The 20,983-nt window shown below is 45.8% G+C and overlaps 1 protein-coding gene across 1 annotated transcript; it reads right to left on the bottom strand.

Moving 5' to 3' along the window:
* Positions 1 to 1,181: 1,181 nt before the first annotated feature.
* MCRIP2 (MAPK regulated corepressor interacting protein 2) lies at positions 1,182 to 13,789 on the bottom strand. The gene is made up of 5 exons (XM_042438739.1): positions 13,434 to 13,789; positions 12,288 to 12,414; positions 5,528 to 5,655; positions 5,187 to 5,288; positions 1,182 to 4,262 (listed from the first exon to the last, which is right to left on the bottom strand). Exons 1-5 carry the CDS (start codon positions 13,486 to 13,488, stop codon positions 4,192 to 4,194), a joined length of 483 nt encoding a protein of 160 aa, XP_042294673.1. The 5' UTR covers positions 13,489 to 13,789; the 3' UTR covers positions 1,182 to 4,191.
* Positions 13,790 to 20,983: the final 7,194 nt, after the last annotated feature.

Below are 20,983 nucleotides of genomic sequence, written 5' to 3'. Positions count from 1 at the left end.
ATGGCCCTGCAGTGCAGGTTGTGGGTCCCTGTGGTATTGGGTTCGGGAAGAAAAATACGGAGTGATCACCAATGGTTCTATGGTTGGTACGTCTTGCATTCTATTCTTAGTCCCAACTAATTATAGCAAACCCACTGAATCAATGGGATTTACCTATATGATGACCGTCCATTCAATAATTGGGCCCAACAGGGCCTTGTTCACCACAAACAGGTGCTTCCTCCTGCTTTCTAGTTGTCTGTGTTTTTAAAGAAGGCAGTAAAATGTCTTGCTTTCCAGATTCTGGCCTTTTTTAAAGTCTCCCAGATTCACCTTTGGATTTCCTTTCATACAAGCTGCAAAAGTAGTCTCAAAAACTGTCTGGAAGTGGAGTTTTTAAGCAGAGGATGGTTGACCATCTGTTGGGATTGCTTTGACTGTGTATTCCTGCATGGCAGGTGGGCCTTGGGGTGTATTCCAACTCTATGAGTCTATGAGAAGGCAATTGTGGAAACTGGGAAAGAAAGAACTTGGAATTTTATTTTTAATAAGGGTGACAATGCTGAAACTCCATAACTGAGCAGTAGTAAGATGATGCCTTGGATGCCAGAGCACTGGTTTTGGATGCCAAGTTACGAATTGCTTCAATGTGTCATCATGAGTTGTCATTGAGAGTACATTTCCAAGCCATTTTGGTTACCAAAATAATCAGTGGGGATAGTGACAGAGCAATGAAATGAACGTCTGGCAGATTCAAGGCCAGCAAAGGGGGCGTCCTTAATGTTCTCACTGAATTATTTTGAAAGCCACTGCCCTTGAGAGTGGCCATGCCTTTCATCGGGGAATAAACAAACTCATGGACACTCATCCATGGCTGGTAGTGGTGAAGGCTGCTAGAACCTCCATGTTCAGAGACAGAGCTGGATGAATCATGAAATGAACCATTAGTGTGGTCCAGCAGGGCTCTTCTTATATTCTTAGAAGTAACCCAACTATGCATTTTCTTACGGGTGCCTCTTCAAGTCACCCTTGGGTGTCTCTCAACCCATCTCAGATGCCTGTGCATTGTGTACACAGTTTGCTTTTCTCTGTTCTGTATGGGAGGGTCCCAATCGTGTGGCATTCCAAGCCGTCTGTTGTAGAGCACACAGTCAGTATCCTCACCAGTACCATGGTACCATTTTATAAAGGATAGTTGTTCCTTTGCTTTATCTTCATGTTCATTTTGTTGTGTTGATCATCACATTCCGTCCGGTTTAGCCAGTACCCTCTAATTTATTTGGGGAACAATTTATCAGAATATTCTGCAGACTCTCTTGAAAAGGAATTGTCCAGTTCCAGGATCTGACCTCTCTCCTGGCCTACTGTCTTTGAAGGTGTTCAAAATGCTTTCAGAACAGTCACACTGCCTTGTCAACTCTGGTTTGGCTGCCCAGCCCTTGTGGACATCTCAACCTGGCATGCTAAACTCTGACAAATTGCCAGGCTGAACCTTTTGCAATGAATATTAACGTAATGCAACACATTCACATTGGTGGCAGCATTTGGCTAGACTCATTTAGGGAGGCCACAGACCTGAATCTGCAAAATCTAGAAGAGGATAGGTAGGTTTGGAGATCTCTCATCCACAGGGTCTCCGTGAGTCAAAATTGACCCCAGGGCAGCTAACAACAAGGCAACATTTGCACACTATGTTTGATGCACATTAATATGTGCAATCATTCTGCATGTAGAACTCTAATTCCACTATTCTCCACTGGATACAGCCATTGGCATTGTCCACAAAATTTGTGTGTGTAGAGCAACTAACGTCTGCATCTGTCATTAACAGGATCTGGCCATGTATCGCTCCAGGTGATAAGACTGCAGCTTCCAGCATCCCTTACTGTCAACTATGCTGGCAAAGGATGAGGGGACTTGCAGTCCAATAACGTCTGGAGTGGCACACATTCCCCTCCACGGTGTTAGGACTCCACAGGAGACAGGTCAGAACTGAGGGCAATGCTGCTCAGAATGTCCTAGGAGTGCAACTTGTTGTCATTATTATTTTTGTACCATTGCTAATGCTACAGATCCCTTCCTCTTGCACAGATCCCTTCCTCTTGCACAAATCACTGCTATTTTGCACAATGTGTGTGCGTGTGTATGTATATGTATGAATCCAGTTTGTGCTATAACATTTCTTAGGTCTGGTTTTGCACCAGCCCCCCCCCCCCAACAGAATTATACAACAATTCTTCTTATCGGGAGGACAAACAAAAGCAAATGTCCATCCTTTGCTCCCCTGGCCACTGAATTAAGCCACAAAAACTCACTTGGCAAAGGTCTTCTAATCTGTGAGAGTCCCCCCCTTGTGAGATTTGCCCCATATTTCATGGTTTGAGTTTTTTTAAATGTATGTGTTTGTGTATTTTTAAAAGACTAGGAAGATACAGGCTGTGAACCAAGGAAGGGAGGGGTGCAGGGCTAGTCCATGTCTCAGACAACTGTGTCTGTATGTCTATCCACTCTTTAATGGCTCCTATGTACTGCAGTTGGCTGTAGTGATGACATTTCTCTCCATCTCAAAAAATAAACTGGATTTTCAAAATGGTGGACTCCTCATCTTTCCATGGTTTTTGTGCACCAGAGATCTTTAGCAAGGCACTGTCAAGCAAAACAAAATGTTACCAAAATCCAAATGTAGATCTTGACAATTTTAAGTTCATGTACTATGTTCAGCCTTTTGAATTTACATGTTAAAATTTCAAACGGCTATCCCCCTGTTCAAGGGTTGGGTGCCTGGGACTCTCATCTTGAACCAAAATGGAAGAGCACGCAGAATCCGCTTCAGGACGTACATGCGCCTCCATTATTAATTTAGCAATCAGCCTTTGCCAAATGAATGGCAGCCTTTGCAAACCTTAAGGAAGAAGAGGACAGCTACTTGGGGCCTGTAAGTTTTGCCATCTCTCCAGGACCTGAATGTACCTCATCTGTCCTTTATAAAAAGATGGAGATGCCATCTTGTTAGTAAACTGCAGTGTCCTAAGTCTGCTTTCCAACATTACAATTTCACTTATTGTATAAGTTGGAGGTCTGGCTGTATTGTTGCTGGTTCCCTTGCTCAGATGGGGCTTTGTGGCTTAGACAGTGGGTTTAGCGAGGCAACAGTGGGAGACATAGCTATGGAGATGTATGTCTCCTGATAGAGGAGCTTGATTCAAATGTGATCTAAAGGTTACTTATGGTCTGGGGTCTACATTATTTGGTCAACAACTCCCATCTGTCCTAGGTTGGGGGAGTCACAGTTCAAAATGAGCTGGATGGCAAGACCTCTCTGTTCCTGTCTAGAAAAACAGCACAAGTCCCCAAAGAACAGGAGATTGGCCCTCCCTGGTCTGAAAGGTGAACCCCAAATCTGGGGAGGCCACTATGGCCTTGTGCTTCATAAGCCTGTGACTGCACAAGCATTCACGTTGACACACACACTGGCAATGAAGCTAGAGGATGCCAGGTCCAGAGTGTGGCAATGAATGTCACTTTGGGAGGAAACAACTTGCAGAATCTACAGCCAGCGTGGCCAGTGGCCACGCTGGCTGGGGATTCTGCAAGTTGTTTCCTCCCAAAGTGACATTACCAAGCTCTAGTTATCCCTATCTTGGCGAAATCACAGTGCAAAACTCATGCCAACCTGCCAGTACAGACAGAAGGACTAAACCAACCCTGTGGGTTTCCTCTTGCCCTTGGCCTGAGCAACAAATACCCAGTGGTCAATTTGCACATGCATGTCACCCTTGGCACCTTCCCAACATGCATCCCCTTGCCTTCAAGCAGCATGATTTGTTGTGTTGGCAGCACTGGGCACTTTTATTGTTGAAAGCAGTTCCTGACCTTCCAGGTCAGTGCTGGGGTTCCAGCTCCAAACGGGAGAAGGACAGGGTTGCCAGCCCCTCCCTATATCCCTTCTTCCATGCTGCCACAGTACTTTCAAAGAACATACAATCCACGGAAATCTTCCTTGCTCGAATTCTGGTGCTTCCAGAAAAGAAAGGCAGACACATCCAGCTGCAAGTCGGACTCCTTCCTCCTTCCAGGGTGAATGCAAGGATGGGACAGCTGTGGTCCCTCTTCTCTCTCCTCTTCAATCTTCGACTGAACAGGTGTGCATTTTCTTACAGTAAAATTCATTTGTATTATTTTCCCCTATTATAACCTTTCTTTTACCCATCACTAAGAGCCATTCTCAATCTTGGCCAAGAATTGCTGTGCCCACCAGTCCTCCAGGTCTATAGGCACAAAATCTGGGAGGAAAAGTGGAGAAATAAAGTCAGGATGAACCTGTCTGTGAAGTGTTATATGCAAGCTTTAAAGACATACAGCAAGGAAAGGGAACCTTTGGTCCTCCAGATGTTTTGGACTGCAACTCCTACCCTTTTTTGTCATGGGCCATACTGGTTATGTCCTAAACTCAGTTGTTAGTCCTCAACTAGACCAGTTGGCTCAAGGTAACCTACCTAAGTGTGGATTTACTTAAGTCCTATTCTAGTCTGGACTAACAACAGGATTTAGGGCTAGGGATCCAGGATTTGCAATCTAGTACCATCCAGAAGGCTCCATCAGTCTCACTCCAGATCAAACCCTCTATATATATAGAGAGAGGGGGGGGGTTCACATTTACAATACCAAGTGCAACACACATTTAAAGCCTCACAAAATAAGCATTAAATCCACTCTGGCTTAAAACTTTGCATCTTTCTGTGTAATGCAAGTTTCAGTTTTACATTACGGTTGCCCCTCCACGTTTATGGCCTAGACTTTTGCGGATTTGATTATTTGTGTTTTCGATTAATATGTTCTCTCTAGGAGTCTCAGTCCTCCAGTGCAATTCTGCTGGAAGTTGACCATAGAGCTGTGCTGAAGAACCTAGCGGTTCCTAGAGAAAACACTTCTCTAGGCATTTGTAGGTCCTCCAGCATGATTCTATGATCAACGTCTGGCAGATGATGACCACAGAGTTGCACTGGAAGACCTGGATATTCCCAGAGATGTGTTCTATTAGGTTAAAACAATAGTATTTTTTATTATTTGTGGTTTCCACATTCACAGAAGTCCTTCATCCCAACCCCAATGAATGTGGAGGGACAGCCGTATTTATAGGCTTCTTGCATGCAATGTGTTGATTCCACACTGTTCCCCCAGAGATCTGACCATATGTACTTCCTTACCTTTCAGTTCAGGGCTGGGTGTTTTTTCTACATATTGCACTGGACCAGATCTGCTGCCTCCTTGCTGGCTGTCATCCAGCTGTTGTTCTACTTGTTGCCAGGCTGGGCAGAAGGGAGAAAGAGAGGGTCACAGGAGGCAAGAATGGGACACAGAAAAGTGGATGCAAGCTACAGGAAAAAAGATTCCACCTCAACATTAGGAGGAACTTCTTGACAGCGAGGGCTGTTCAACAGACTCACTCGGAGTGTCCTTCTTTGGAGGTCTTTAAACAGAGTCTGGATGGCCATTTGTAGGGGGTGCTTGTAGCAAATCACACCATGGATCCCACATCCCCTCTTACCTTCATAGACAAACCGAACATTTTCTTCATGAGCCACAGTGTAGCTTTCCTCTGTGTTTGAAATGGGCTTGATAGTTAGTGGTGGTCTTTTGCCATTTATTCTGTTGAATACAAGCTTGGGAGCTGGGCTGCCAAGAAAGAAAAAAGTGAAGGACCTTATTAACCAACAAACATCACATTCATCATTATCATCATTTTCCCTGCCCTTGAGTCAAAGCAAGGCCTGCCAAGGAAACTAAACAGCAGTGGGGACAAGCTTGTGTTCTTGACTAACCATGTATCCTGTTTTACAGAGATCAGTCCTCTATTTGAAGGCACCCTGTGGTCCCTTCTAAATGTCCTTAAGATCTTGTTTTATTTGCAGTTTTTCCACTTTCATGGGAGCGCTGTTCCTCTAACCCCAGACCGCTGTATAAGTAATTATTATTATTAGTAGTAGTAATAGTTGTTGTTGTTATTTTGACATCAGACATGTCACAAAAGTCAAGGTTGGTCCAGACCAAACAGCAACCTGTGTCAGGTCGACACTCTGCCACCAACCACCAAATGTATTCAAATTTGGGGATATTGCCATTCTTTTTAAAGGCATCTGCAGACAAATTGCAGGCTACTGCAGTTGGCCCTCCTTATCCACAAATTTAATTGTTTTATCTTTTTCATATGTACAATATTATATACAAATTAACATCACAAATTCATTTCTTATAAACTGTACATACATACATCTCCTGATGAACTTCCGTTCTTACTTCTATTCCCTTCTTCCCAATCTCCTTCCCTTTCGCTTACACAAATATCAAAATATTAACCATTATCCATTTATGTTTTTCTCTCATATGTTCTTACATTTTTTCCCACCTAAATCATTCAAATACATTGCTAAGGGTTGCCATTCTCTTTCCCATTAGTCTGTTGATTTTTTTCTATTCCACACCGTTATTTTATCCAATTCTCTCACTTCCACCATTTTTTCCAACCATTCCTCTATATTAGGTGTTGTTTTCAATTTCCAATATCTGGCCAAAACAATTCGAGCTGATGTTATCAAATACAATACCAGTCTTCAGTATTTCTTTTCCTTTTCTATTCCTAATACCGAGGTCATATTAAGTAAGTAAAATTCCGGAGTACATGGAAATTTTAAATCAATTATCTTTTGTATCTCTTCATGTATTCTATTCCAGGATTTCTTAATTTTTTTACATGTCCACCACACGTGATAGTAGGACCCTATTTTAATTTGACATTTCCAACATAAATTTTCTTGTATTCCATATATTTTTGAAAGTCTCAATGGGGTGTAATACCATCTATTGGCTGTTTTTAGATATCTTTTAAGTCTTGGGAGCATGTAAATTTATTTGACTGCATCCATGCTTTTCCCCAATTTTCAAATGGTATGACATGTCCAATTTCTTGAGCCCACTTTATCATTGTTTCCGTCACCGTCTCCAACTCTAATTCCCTATGAACACAGATTTTTCATCTACAGATTCAAGCATCCGTGGCTTGAAAATATTTTTTATTTAGCAATAGCAAACCTTAATTTTCCATTTTATATAAGACAAATCCTTTTTCTATGCCATTGTATTTCATGGGATGTGAGTGTCCATGGATTTTGTTATCCACGGGGGATCCTGGAACCAAACCCCAGCGGATTAACAAGGACCCACTGTCCTTTGGAAGCCTCTGCGACTCACTCCTTCATCCCCACCCATATTTAAGGAACTATCTCTTCCCTGGAGCAAGAATTACATGTATTACAAAGCCGTTGGCTCCTGACAGAACAGCCTTTGATTGAGAAACCGAGCCATGTGACTGAGCAACCGAGGTGGAGTGTTATAAAACCATTATGATGTGCCTTTTCACACAATTGGCAAAGCGCAGGGCTCCATTAAATCAGGGCTACTGTTCTTGCCGCCAACCTTGGCGGGCGAGGGCAAATTCTCCTGCACAGCTGCATGAAGGGGCAAAGGAAGGAAACAAAGCCTATAACTTTACTTCTTTGGACCGCAGCCTTCAGAATTCCCCAACAAGCATGGCGAAAGGGAAAGAGGTGCCTCGCTTTGGGTGCAACTGCATTGCAAAATTAATGCGTGATTTTTTGTGGGTTTTTCAGGCTATGTGGACATGTTCTGGAAGAGTTAGTTCCTGACGTTTCGCCAGCATCTGTGGCTGGCATCTTCAGAGAATGCTGGCATGGAAGTGAGTCTCACTTCTGAAGATGCCAGCCACACAGGTGCTGGCGAAACATCAGGAACTAACTCTTCTAGAACATGGCCACATAGCCCGAAAAACCCACAAAAAACTATGGATGCTGGTCATGAAAGCCTTCGACTACACATTAAAAATAATGCAGTTTGACACCGCTTTAACTGCCATGGCTCCATGCTATGGAATTGTGCAATTGGTAGTTTTATGTGACATGGCATTTAGCCTTCTCTGTCAGAGCACTCTGATGCCACTACAAACTACAAATCCAAGGATTCCATTATTACAAATTAATTCTTTGTAATTACAAATTATTATTATTACAAATCCCAAATACATAATTACAAATCCCATTCCAAATCAAGACTGTTTAAATTACAGGACAATAGAGCCTGCAATATTACCTTTCTTTACTATCTTTTTCAATATCCCTTTCAGTTAAGGGATTTCGGGAAGCTATACTCCCCAAATGGAAACTTTCCAAGCCCTGGCTCTAAATTTCCTAAATTACTGGGCGTTCAAGAGATATAATAAAATACAAGGAAATGATGTGATCTTTATCAAAGAAAAAAGCTGCCTTTGTGTTGAGGGACATCCCTGTCTGCTGTACCCAGGATGGCAAACTGGGCTGCCTCCTAATCGTGTTTTCTTCGGATTAGGATTCCATAGGCATGACCGATGCGCAATCTAATTCTGTTTCCACAAAATGCCAAGCATCTCCTCTGTTCCTCATTCCTCCACGCATATTGGCCCATATTTTAATGGCAAGGGCAAGCACTGATTTAGACTCCTCCATGGCCTCCAAGGTCAGTGGAGCAAAAGTGTGTTAGGAAAACTGCCAAGGCAGGAGTGGGAAGGAGGTAACATTGGGAACGGTCAAAGTGCAAGAACTAAACAGAGAAGCTGGCAGGCTGGCGAGAGTAAGTAGCAAACCCAGCCTCCCAAAGTTACATTCGGACGGTGCTTGGAAAAAGGACTCTTTCTAGATGCCAGTTCCCAAAAGCTGGGAACTGTTGTTTCAAAACAGTCATTCTCCCAAGCTTTGGCTCATTTTCACAATATGGTCAACCCTCCACATTCAAGGATTTTTTTTAGCCACAGATTCAACAATCCATGGCTTGCAAATACTACAATATATACGTAAATTCCAAAAGCAAGCTTTGGTTTTGATTTAAGGAGCCCTGGTGGCACACTGCTTTCAATACTCCAGCCACAACATTGTAAGTTTGATCCAAAAGAAGGCACTCCAAGGTCCACTCAGCGTTGCATTTTTCCTTAAGTTGCTAAAATGAGTACCCAGCTTGTTGGGGACAACGGGCTTATACATTGTAAACCACTTCAGGAGTGCTAGTTCACTGATAAGATGTATAGAAATGTACTTGCTACTTGCTATTGCCACCTTATATACACTATTTTATTATGCCATTGTATTTTATTATGCCAAAGGCCCACTGTATGTTAAAACCACAGACCTTACATTGTCACTCTAGAGACTAAGGGTGTCTCCACGCTGCAGAATTTGACACCATTTTAAGCGCCAGGACTCTGTCCTACTAGTTGTTAAAGATTTCCCATACCTTGGATCAATCATTGACCAGAATGGAGACTGCAGTCAAGAAAGCAGAAGAAGGCTAGGAATGGGAAGGACAGCTATGAAAGAACTAGACAGAATCCTAAAGTGTAAAGATACACAACCGGACACTAAAGTTAGATCGTCCGAGCCATGATATTCCCCATCACCAGGTACGAATGTGAAAGCGGGACAGTGAAGAAAGCGGATAGGAAGAAAATCAACTCATCTGAGATGTGGGGCTGGAGAAGAGCGCTGAGGATCCCATGGACAGCCAAAAGGACAAGCAAATGGGTCCTTGAACAGATCAAGCCTGAACTCTCCTTGGACGTCAGGATGACTAAGTTGAGGCTGTCGTACTTTGGCCACATCAGGAGAAGGCAAGACTAATAGAAAAGACAATAATGCTAGGAAAGGTGGAAGGCAGTACAAAGAGAGGAAAACCACTGGCCAGATGGCTAGACTTGATCAGGGAAACAAGGGTCTTGAACCTGCAAGAACCGAACAAAGTGGAGGAAAACATGGGATCTTGGAGATAGCTCATCCAAAGGGTCGCCCTGAGTACAACAAGTATTCAGCCTGATCTATCAGAGAGCTCTCTTGCCTCACGAAACTACAAATCCTAGGATGCTGCAAGATAGCATCTGGGCAGCTAAAGTGGTGTCAAACTGCTTCTGTTCTGCAGTGTGGATATGCCCTAAACTTTCATGGAGGCCTCTTGTGATGTGTGTTGCTATATATAAATATATGGCCTGAACAAATTAAGCCTCTCCTCGATCCAAATCGCTTGGGTCACAAGAGAATGGCTGATCTTAGGCATGTCTACTCAAAAGAAAGTCTTCATAGTTTTAATTCAAAGTCAGTATGTATAGGAATGTGGCTTTAATCTCATTCCCCAACCCCACCCAAGCACATTTTAAACTGCGCTGCTGTTTCAACATATTTTATGGGCATTCTCAATCTTGCATTAGCATAATGGCATCCTTTGAACAGTTAATCCAGAATAAACAGGCAAGATCTTGTTCAATCCTAGATGGAGTCTGGAAATCTTACTCTTTTTTAATTATTAGTAGTAGACAAGATACCCCCTGGCTGTGGTGGCTAGAGGATTCTGGGAGCTGCGGTCCAAAAAAAGTAACATTTCTAAACTCTTATCTGGGCTCTGGAGACACCATGGAACCAATTCACGGCACGCAATCATACAACTACGATTCCCCTTTAACTGTTATGGCTGTGGAATGGTAGGATCTGTAGTCTGGTGAAGTACAAGAGTTCTCTGTCTGAGATGTCTAAACCTCAAATCCCAGGATTCCATAGGATGTAGCCAAGTGGATTTGTAGCACTATATTTCAGCAATGGGCAAGGGAGGTGACCAGTCCTCTTTCTCCATTTTCTGCCATCCACTATTATTACAGATATTCCTCTCCTCCGTTCATGGGTTGGGCAGTCTGAATGCCTCTTCTTGTTGTTGTCATTGCATGCCTTCAAGTTGTTTTCCACTTACAGCAACCCTAAGGTGACCCCATCTTGGGCTGAAAACAACAACAACAACAGCAACAACAAATGCATAAGTCCCCCTTGATTTTTCCTTTCTAACATGGCCTCCAATTGCTCAGTAAATGAAAACATTCTTGCGCCACCAGACCTTTGGAAACGGAATGAGATGGGCTTCTAATGCTTTGCTGTGCTGCTTTATGGGTTGGGTAGTCCTTTCATTCATTTTAATGTCTTTCATCTTTCATGTTTGAGTGTGAAGTCCACTATAATTACCATGGATATATCCTATGGAATCCTGGGATTGGAATCCTGGGAAAATACTCTTCAAATCCTACGAAGGGGTTGCCATACGTCAGAAACAACATGAGGGCACACAACAACAACAACAACAACAACAACAACAACAAAGGAGAACACTACAGCCTGCTTCTGCCAAAAGGAGGATGTTTGGAGAGGAGTGGTGTTGCCTGCTTTGAGGGCACCCCTTGCCGCGATCCAGACCCCTTGCACCCCCTTCTCTTTCTAAGCATTTATGCCAGTGGTGCCCAAACTATGTCCCCCTTAAGAGATTTGGGACTCTAGCACTGATTCAAGATGAAGCCCCCTCTCAATCAGTGGGGGATGGCAATGCCCATCATCCATCATCCACTGCCCATCATCCACTCTGTCTCTAGCCAAAGGAGGTAGCTGTGTGTGTATATGTGTGTGTGTGTGTGTGTGTGTCTGTCTATGGTCTGTGTGTCTATGTGGGTGCCCCATTCTCAAAGGCTCTAGGGCAATGTGGCTAAGAAAGGGGATCCTCCTCCAGGCCAGATCTGGCAAAGACACACGTGTCACCCCCATCCCCACGTGCTTGTTGAGAGTCACGCCCCTGTCCCGCCCACCCACCAATGGGGCACCCCGATCCTTGCCCCACCCCTTGTCCATCCCCCAAAAGAGGCAGGCTTCAGTCTCCCTGGTCCTCCTGGTTTTGGAGAGCCTCAAGGACAAGGAAAGGGGGGGGGGTCACCTTTCCCACAAGGTCAGGGCCACTTTCTGCCACTGGGGGCCGGCTGGCCAGGCTTCGAAGGCTGCCCACTCCGATGCCAGGGTCAAGTAATCCTTGCAAAAATCAGAAAAGGGATCCTCAAGGGGAAGGGACTGCAAAGAGTGCGGCAAAAATGGGGGGCAAAAAGATGGTCTCTGGGGGCTCCGAGGGCCTGGAGCACCCAGAGGACAGCTTTTTGGACCCCGATGCCTTGCCTTGCACCCGATCCTTGGCTCTCCAGGCCCCTCTAGACTTTTTGCTCCAGGAGCACACCAGTCTTAGAAATCCCCCCCCCCCCCTTCATTTTTTCAAGGGGTTCCAGCCCTTTTGGAAAGGTCCCAGTCCTTTTGCAAGGGTTCCACTTCTTTTGCAAGGGTTCCACTCTTTATGTAAAGGTTCCACTCTTTCTGCAAGGGTCCCAGCCCCCCCCCCCCTTCATGGCTGGGGTCTCTCACCTTGCAAGCTGCCAAGATGAAGGCAGATGGGCCTCTTTGGGGGGCTCTGCTTTCTCTGGCTGGTGCTGGGGGGCTCTCCGTCGGCCTTTCAGCTCCAAGGCTTTGCTCTCCACTTGCTGGGTGGGTCCTGGAAAGAGAAAGAAAGGGACACTGTCATGACCCAAGTTCTCCTTCTGCAGCCATTGGGGAGATGGGGGGGGTTTGAAGGAGGCATTGGGGGGCTCAAGGAGGATTATTGGGGGGCTGATCCCTTAGCAAAGGATCCCTAGGTTTGGCCAAAGGGAAAGGGGCAGTGTGTTGACCAATGGATAACCACACCCATCATCCACAGAGGAGGCTGAGGAGAAGGGAAAGCCAACCCCCATTAGCAAAGGACAGCTCTGTCTTGCCAAAGGGATGGGGACCCATGTGTGAAGCAAAGGACAACAGCACCCATCATCCACAGAGGAGAAGAGGGGAGGCTGAAGAGAAGAGAAAGCACCCCCTCCCCAGCTAAATGACTCCTCGATCTTGTCCAGGGGAAGGAATAGCCAAGGCCAGCAGCACCCATTATCCACAGATGATGTGGGGCTGGGGAAAAGGGAAAACAACCCCCTTAGAAAAGGACAATAACACCCATCATCCACAGAGGAGAGACGGCAGAGCCACCCCCGGCTAAAAGCCTCCATCTTGGCAAAGGAGAAGGACAACAACACCAATCATCCAGCTGATGAGAAAGGAAAGCACCCACCAGCAGCAAAGGCTCCCTCCAGGTTGCCAAAGGGAAAGGGTATATATCCAGGGAGAGAGCCTTGTTAACCAAAGGACAAAAACAACAACGCCCATCATCCAGAGAGGGGACAAACGACAACAACACCCATCACACACACACAGACACACCCAAAATAAACAAAGAATCCCTAGCTCTTGCCAAAGGAAAGGGGACCTATCAGGGGTTGGCCATATCACAAAGTACAACAACACCCACAATCCACAGAGGAGAGGTTGGGGGGAGGGCTCCCTTAGCAAAGGGAAGAAGGGCAGGGAGGGGGCAAAGAGGCAGCGAAAGAGCTGCTTTCCCGGGGAGGAAGGCGATCCACGTGTATGCCACTCCATACACACACATATAGACACGTGTTCCCCTGGCAGCCCTTGCCCGGTCCTTACCCGTCCTCCGCTGGGTGACCAGTTTGCTGGGTCCCCGCGTGATGGTGTACATCATGGGCTTTTCCGTGGTGGCCCCGGCTGGAGGCGAACCCAAGGGAAGAGCAGGCCAAACAGCGCCCCCAAGTGGTGGGAAAGGTGGTGGCGACCTTCCGAAAGCCCGATCCAGGCACAGCTTGGCATTCCCAGCAGCAGAGACTTTGGGTTGAGGATCAAATGCCAGCCTTGCTTGGAGTCTCTGCCATGCCCTGGGGGGGCACCAGATCTGCCCCAGAGGCTCCTGCTCTTGCAAAAGCCTGTTGCAAGGACTCACTCGCCCACTTAGCTGCCTCCTCTTCGCTTGCCCTTCAAGGAGGCAGGCGCCTTTAACTGGCAGAGACTGGACTCCAACACACGCCTCCAAAAGCCCTTAAAGGAGACGCTCCAGCCAGTTTGCAGCTGCTGCTCTTGTCTCCGGCTCCAGCAAGTCCTTTCCCACTTGCATCCTGCCTAGGCTTTGCTTGACAAGGTTCCTTCAGTGCATCCTCTCTGAGGCTGAGAGAGTGTGACTGGTTCAAGATCAGGGTCAAGCAGGGATTCGAATCCAGGTCTCCAGGGTCATATAATAGTCCCCAGCACTCACGCTCAAACCACTCTGCAAGTCTGCTGTTCTTGTGTGCTTTCTAACTTATTCCTTCAGAGGTGGGGGTTGCCATGGGCATCTTCTGAAGCCGAGAGAGTGTGACTCAGCCAAGGTCAGTGGGTCTGATGAGGTTTTCTTGGCAAGGTTTTTCCAAGGGGGGGGTTGCCCTGGCCATCCTCTGAGGCTGAGAGAGTGTGACTTGCTCAAGGCCATGGTCAAGCAGGCATTCGAATCCTGGTCTCCAGAGTCACAGTCCCCAGCACTCATGCTCAAACCACTCAGCAAGCCTGTTGTTCTTGTGTGCCTTTCAAGTCCTTTATGACTGACTCTGGTGGGGCTTTCAGCCAAAGGGGCTTGCCATGGCCATCCTCCGAGGCTGAGAGAGTGTGACTGGCCCAAGGTCACCCGGTGGTTTTCCTCATCAAGCAGGGATTCGAATCCTTCTCTCCAGAGTCATAGTCTCAACTCTCAAACCCATACTAGAGCTCAGCACAGCTGCCATCATTGCATGCCTTTAGGTCCTTTCAGACATATGGCCCCCCAAAGGCCATAAGGATTTCCTCTGAGGCTGAGAGAGTCTGACTGGCCCAAGGTCACCCAGTGGTTTTCCTCATCAAGCAGGGATTCAAATCCTTCTCTCCGGAGTTATAGTCCCAACTCTCTAGAGGTCAGCACAGCTGCCATCATTGCATGCCTTTGGGTCCTTTCAGACATATGGCCCCCCAAAGGCCATAAGGATTTCCTCTGAGGCTGAGAGAGTCTGACTGGCCCAAGGTCACCCAGTGGGGTTTTATGCTGGAGTAGGGGTTTGAACCCTGGTCTCCAGCGTCATCTATAGCCTGATGCTCAAACCAGGGTTAAAGGGAGGTGTGTTTTTGCTATTGTTGTGGGCTGCCAAGTTATTTTTGACTTGTTGTGTGCCTTCAAGTCCTTTCCAAAGCTATCATGGGGTTTTCTTGGCAAGAGTTCTTCAGAGGGGGTTTGCCAAGCCATCCTCTGAGGCTGAGAGAGTGTGACTTGCCCAAGGTCACCCAGTGGGTTTATATGGCCGAGCTGGAATCCGAACCCTGGTCTCACCCAGTGGGTTTCATGGCTGCCACCAGAGGTCAGCTTAAACAACAAAATAGTTGTGACAAATTCAATACACCGAACTTTTCTTGGAAGTGTATTCAAAGTTTGCAAAACCCACTGGGTGACCTTGTGGGCAAGTCACACTCTCTCAGCCTCCAAAGATGGCCATGGCTAACTCCATCTGAAGAATTTTAAAGAATTTAAAGTAAACTGAAAACTAAAAGCTGACGAGAATTTAAAGGAAACGTTCACTATTTTCCCCTGCTAATCTTTTTAGTAGCCAGCTTTGCCATGTACTGTACAGTATAGTCTTTCCAACCATGAACCGATAATAACCAAGATATTTAACCCACAAATCCAGAAGTTGTCAAACAGTCAACTCTGTTGCAAATAGTCCTGAAGTCATTTCTCATCTTTTAACAAATTTACTATTGGTTTGCCATCAAATATCCATTTCCGCTCTATCTGCAACATGTAGGAAAGTATAATAGAGGCATCTATACCATTAAAAACAATATGGAGACCTAGCCAGGTTCGTCTGGATCAATATAAGTAAGCAAAGGGATCTTGTCGCACCTTAAAACACACTGCAGAAATGATCCAGTTCGAAACCACTTTAACTGCCCTGGCTCAATGCTATGGGATTCTGGGAACTGTAGTTTTGTGCAACATTAAGTCTTCCCAGTCAGAGAGCTCTGGTGCCACAACAAACTACCATTTCCCAGGATTCCCTAGCACTGAGCCAGAGCAGACCAAGCCTGCATCCATACTGCAGAAATAATTCAGTTTGATACCACTGGGGAATCCTGGGATTTGTAGCTTTGGGAGACATTTAGCCTTCTCCGTCAGAGCACTCTACAAACTACAAGTCCCAGGCTTCCATAGCATATCCATGCTATGGAACCACATCGATGCATGTCTCTGCGAATGTGTGACACATCTCTGTGAACCTGGAATGTGCGTGTGAGATTATTTGGGTGGGAAAGGCATCTGAATGTCCCTTGGCTTTAATTGTTGGGCTTATTCCTTGGATGGAAAGAAGTGGCATGTTGAAACCAAATATGACCAGGAGTCACAAATCACAATTTCTCCCCGTTTAACATGTCCATGCTTCGCTGTCGGTGGTATGGAAGGCCACACTCTCGTCCTGGAAGGATCATCCTTCCAGATGTGACCAGTTAAATTTTTTGCAAATGGCCATGACAAGGCAATTTCCAAAGCAGATGAAAGAGGGAGCAAAGGCCTCTTGTATTTCACCTGACCGTTGAGCCCTTTGCTTGTCACCTCTGCTCTGGTTATTATAAATGCCTTCCTCTCGGCTGTTTTTCCACCTAAGGTTCCATGGATCAAGTAGATTCTCCTCCATCGGAGGGATTTTGTTTGTGTGCATACAAGTCGCCTGTCAATTTATGGCTGAATTAGGCTGGATGGCCATAGGTCGGCCCTCCATATCCATGGATTTTTTTAAACCACGGATTCAAGCATCCATGGCTTGAAAATATTCCAAAACATACATCCGTTCCACAATCCAAACCTTGCCATTGTGTATAAGGGACACAACGTTACTATCCATTGTATTTCATGGGACATGGTATCCATAGGGGGTCCTGGACCCAAAACCCACTAGATAACAAGGACCCACTATATAATGCACGAGCAACCGTGCAAAAAACACTGGTTCCCAAACTTTGTTCTCCCAGACATTTTTGGACTTCAGCTTCCAGTATTCCAGACCACTGACCAAGCTGGCTGGACTCCTGAGAGTTGAAATCCAAAACACATGGAGGACCAACATTTGGGAATTGTTTCGTGCATGGTCGGTTTAGACTGGATGACCTTTGGGACCTCTTCCAACCCGAGATTCTGTAATCCTTAGGTAAAGAATATGCAGATTGCCTTCCTTTAAAGCAGTGGTTCCCAAAGTTTGGTCCTCCAGATGTTTTGGACTTCATCTCCCAGAATGTTGCCCAAACTGGTTGGGGCTTCTGGGCACTGAAGTCCAAAACACCCAGAGGCCCGGAGATTGGGAACTACTGCTCTAAAGTGTAGCATTGAACATCAGTTTTGGTGTTGTGTGCCTTCAAGTTGTATGTGACCTATGGAGACCTGGCCTAAGGCAAACAAACGTATGATGGGTTTTTCTTGGCAAGAACCAGGACAGTTAAAGTGGTCTGAATTATTCCTACAGCATGTTTCAGACCATAGTTGCCCATGGCAGGCAGAATGCTTTGGGTGCTTAGGTCTAAAAAGTCGGGGTTTTAAATATATATATATATATATATATATATATATATATATATATATATATATATAATTTATTTATTAACTTGGACTGTTTTAGATGTGTAAGCCACCTTGAGTCCCTGTTTTGTTCTGAGGAGGTTTGCCATTGCCTTCCCATGAGGCTGAGAGTATGTCACTTGCCCAAGTTGCTCAGTGGGTTTTATGGCAGAGAAGGAAATCAAACTCTGTTCTCCAAAATCCTAGTCCAACATTGAAAGCGCTATGCAACATTGGCTTATGCGACAATAAGTCTGTCTCTGGTCATTGTCTTGCACCCACTTCCCTCGAGTTTCCAGTTCTTTGCAAGATGTTGGGAAATATTCAAATTCTTGTCCAGATATTGCCACCCCTTGAAGACCAAAATGACTTTGCTCCAAAGTGAGCCAAGTTCAGAGGTGACCTTGCCAATTCCAGGGGAAAGGTGGCTTTCCTTTAGCGCCTGTGGGCCCTCAAGCGACTACCACTAACCAAATCCTGGACCTAAAAAACTCAGGGCCAAAGTACACATTAAATGACATCAACTGACGCCGTTGCATGCATCTCATGCGCTGGGTTTATTTTTCAAAATGCAAATTGCACCACTAGTTTGCAGAAGAGGGTGCTGAAAATTAACCAGAGCGGAATAGGGATCGAAAGAAAAACTGACCTTTCTTCCATGGCTGCAGTCACGAGGAAAGATCTTTGGAAGACAGTCTTTACGTTAGAGAGAGAGAAAATTAAAAACCCTTGGCACCAGAGTGGGTTTTTGACTCTTCCAAAATAAAGTCGGGACAACTGCCTGGGGAGAAAGAGTTAAATTTCACTTTCAAGTTTGCTGGGATCCAGATAATTTTTTATCAACGCCCAGATACCTCCAGCAGCACCGTTCAATTTGGAAAGCCACGTCGCATGCAGTTTGACCCTCAAAGGGGAAAAAAGAAAGTCTAGTGCAATTTAAACCTTGTCATATTTCACAGAGGAAAATTGGGGATAAAGTTTTTAAAAACCTACCCCATTTTTCATTGGAAAGAGGAGTCTCTCTCTCTTCCTCCGCCACCCATTTTTAAGACACTTTGTGGTTGCTGTGTGCCTTCAAGTGGTTTCTGACTTATGCATTTTCTTCGGAGCGGGTTTGCCTTTGCCATCCTCTGAGGCTGAGAGAGTGTGACATGCCAAAGGGCACCCAGTAGGTTTCCATGGCCGAGCGGGAATTCGAATCCAGGTCTCCAGAGTCACAGATCCAAAACGCACTGCAGAAACCGCTTTAACTGCCCTGGCTCAGTGCTAGGTGAGCCTGAGAAGCTGTCACAGGGTTTTCTTGGCAAGATTTGCTCAGAGGAGGTCTGCCATCGCCTTCCCCTAAGGCTGAGAGTGATATGCCTACAGTCATCCAGTGGGTTTCCATGGCTAAGCAGGGATCCGAACCCTGGTCTCCAGAGTTGTAGTCCGACGCTCAAACCCCCAAACTAGTTCTCACTACATCTAATGCATGGGAGTTATTTTCCAACCGTTGAATCCTTTTTAGCAGTAAAAAATAAGGGTTCGAGAATTCGAGTCTTAATGGCTCCTTCCCTTTAATCCATGCCCTTCACTGGCCACAAGTCAGATTGTGGAGTCTATCTTTCAGCAACAATAACAGACCATCTGGGTAGAAGAGAATATTTATTCGGAAGCATCCCTGCCATGTCCAACTTTAAAATCCATGACTGTAGAGACAGCATGGCGTAATGGGTTTGAACATTGCACTACGACTCTGGTGGCCCGGGTTCAAATTCTGGCTTGGCCATGGGAACCCACTGGGTGGACCTTGGGTGAGTCACACTCTCTCAGCCTCAGAGGATGGGTAGACCAAACCCGGTCTGAACAAACCTTGCCAAGAAAACCCCATGATAGGCTTGCCTTAGGGTCACCATAAGTCGGAGACGACTCAATTTGGCACACAACGGCATGAAACCTGGGCACATTAGATATATGTTATTTAGACTTGCGCTTGAAGAGGTTCCCAGTGTCAAGTCTTCTTACTTGTTGAGCGTGTTTACAGGATTGAATGGCCACAGGGGCTGGATTTGCCAATGTCTGGGCCATAGGTGACAAGAGTTTGCTCAAAGATTATCCAAAGGAATGAGGAAGCTTTGGTAGGACCTGAGCAGACTATTTGCCTCCCTTATCTGCATGAATGCAAAATCATTCCAAAAGACCCTTCAGCATCTTCTGGCTTCCCCCTTCCCTAGGAAGCCAGAGCTTTTAGGTACGATCTGGGGAGATTTAGGCCTGTTACAGACTGCCAAAATAAAGCTGCTTCAGGTCTCTTTGGAGGTATGCTGTTTAAATGATGCATGTATCCTAAGAATCCGGAAGCTGCACCAAAGCTGCCCTCCAGTGCTTAGGAATGGAGTGTGGCTTTGGCGCGACCTCCGGACTCTTAGGATCCATTTAAATAGCATACCTCCAAAGAGACCCGAAGCAGATTTATTTTGGCAGTCTGTAACAGTCCTATGTTTATGCCAAAACTGGGATGGGCAGGAGTCCGGATAGAAGTTCAAATAGGACTTTAGTCAAGACATTAGAAGAAGAGCCAGTGCGGTGTAGCAGAAAATCAGCGAGAATCTCTAGCCGCATCTGTACTGTAGAAATAATGCAGTTTGACGTCACTTTACGCGCTGTAGCTCCAACCTATCTGTCCTTTTGGAAGGGTTTTTTTGCCTTGTCTGCCAAAAAGTGCCACTGCCTCAGAAGACTACAACTTACAAGGTTCTGTAGAATTCATCCTTGGCGGTTAAAGTGGTGTCAAACTGCATGGTTTCTACAGTGTAGATGCACCCCAAACTGTTTAATAAGGTTCCAAAACACACTGCAGAAACAATCCACTTTAACTGCCCTGACTTAATGCTAGGGATTCAGGGAACTGTTCTTTTGTCAGACATTTAGCCTTCTCTGTCGGAGAGCGTTGGTGCCACAATAAACTACACATCCCCAGGGTTTCCTAGCACTGAGCCAGGGCAGTTAAAGCAGTCTCAAACTGGATTATTTCTGCAGTGTGTTTTGGACCAAGAGCAGCAAGAAGATAACTCCCGCCACAGTCCTGACTTATGCTTTCTTGCAAGGGATAAAGCGGAGTGGACTTTGATAGTCCCTTCCTCTAAGATATTGCCATCCCATCCCAGTACTAACCAAGGCTAGCCTTGCTTTGCTTCCCAAATGAGGGTCTGCTACCTTTAGGGAGATATAGTCCTCCAAATCTAGCTGCCTGTCCAAATGTTCTTGCTGATGTGTGGCTTCAAGTCGTTTCCAAGGAGTTTAGCGCAATTATGTGAATGCGCATTGCGTTCGGACTGGCTCCCCGTTGCACGAAAATAGCATGCCATTGCCCGAAATTGCGTGTGGCGATCTATCACGCAATAAAGTGAAACCACATGATTGTGTTTGGATTGCCATGGGATTATACTTCCAATCCCCCTTGTCTGATAAAGTCCCCATTTAGCAATTGTTCTAGGGTTTTCTTGGCCAGGTTTGTTCAGAGGAGGTTCACCTGGCTGCCTGCAGGGGGCGCCTCCCTGGCCATGATAGGGCTCTGCGCCGGAGAAGCTGCAGCGGAAGG

Source organism: Sceloporus undulatus, chromosome 8 (genome assembly GCF_019175285.1).
Source record: "Sceloporus undulatus isolate JIND9_A2432 ecotype Alabama chromosome 8, SceUnd_v1.1, whole genome shotgun sequence".
Classification (NCBI taxonomy): Eukaryota; Metazoa; Chordata; class Lepidosauria; order Squamata; family Phrynosomatidae; genus Sceloporus; species Sceloporus undulatus.
Note: the sequence above shows the minus strand (reverse complement) of the source record. Positions and strands in the feature narration are given on the sequence as shown.

Excerpts from the sequence above, each read along its gene's own strand:
- MCRIP2 (XM_042438739.1), bottom strand. The coding sequence starts at position 13,488 with ATGATGTACACCATCACGCGGGGACCCAGCAAACTGGTCACCCAGCGG. Across the intron at positions 12,415-13,433 it reads GGTCACCCAGCGGAGGACGG|GACCCACCCAGCAAGTGGAG; the intron begins GTAAGGACCGGG and ends TTCTCTTTCCAG. Across the intron at positions 5,289-5,527 it reads TGTTCGGTTTGTCTATGAAG|CCTGGCAACAAGTAGAACAA; the intron begins GTAAGAGGGGAT and ends CCTTCTGCCCAG.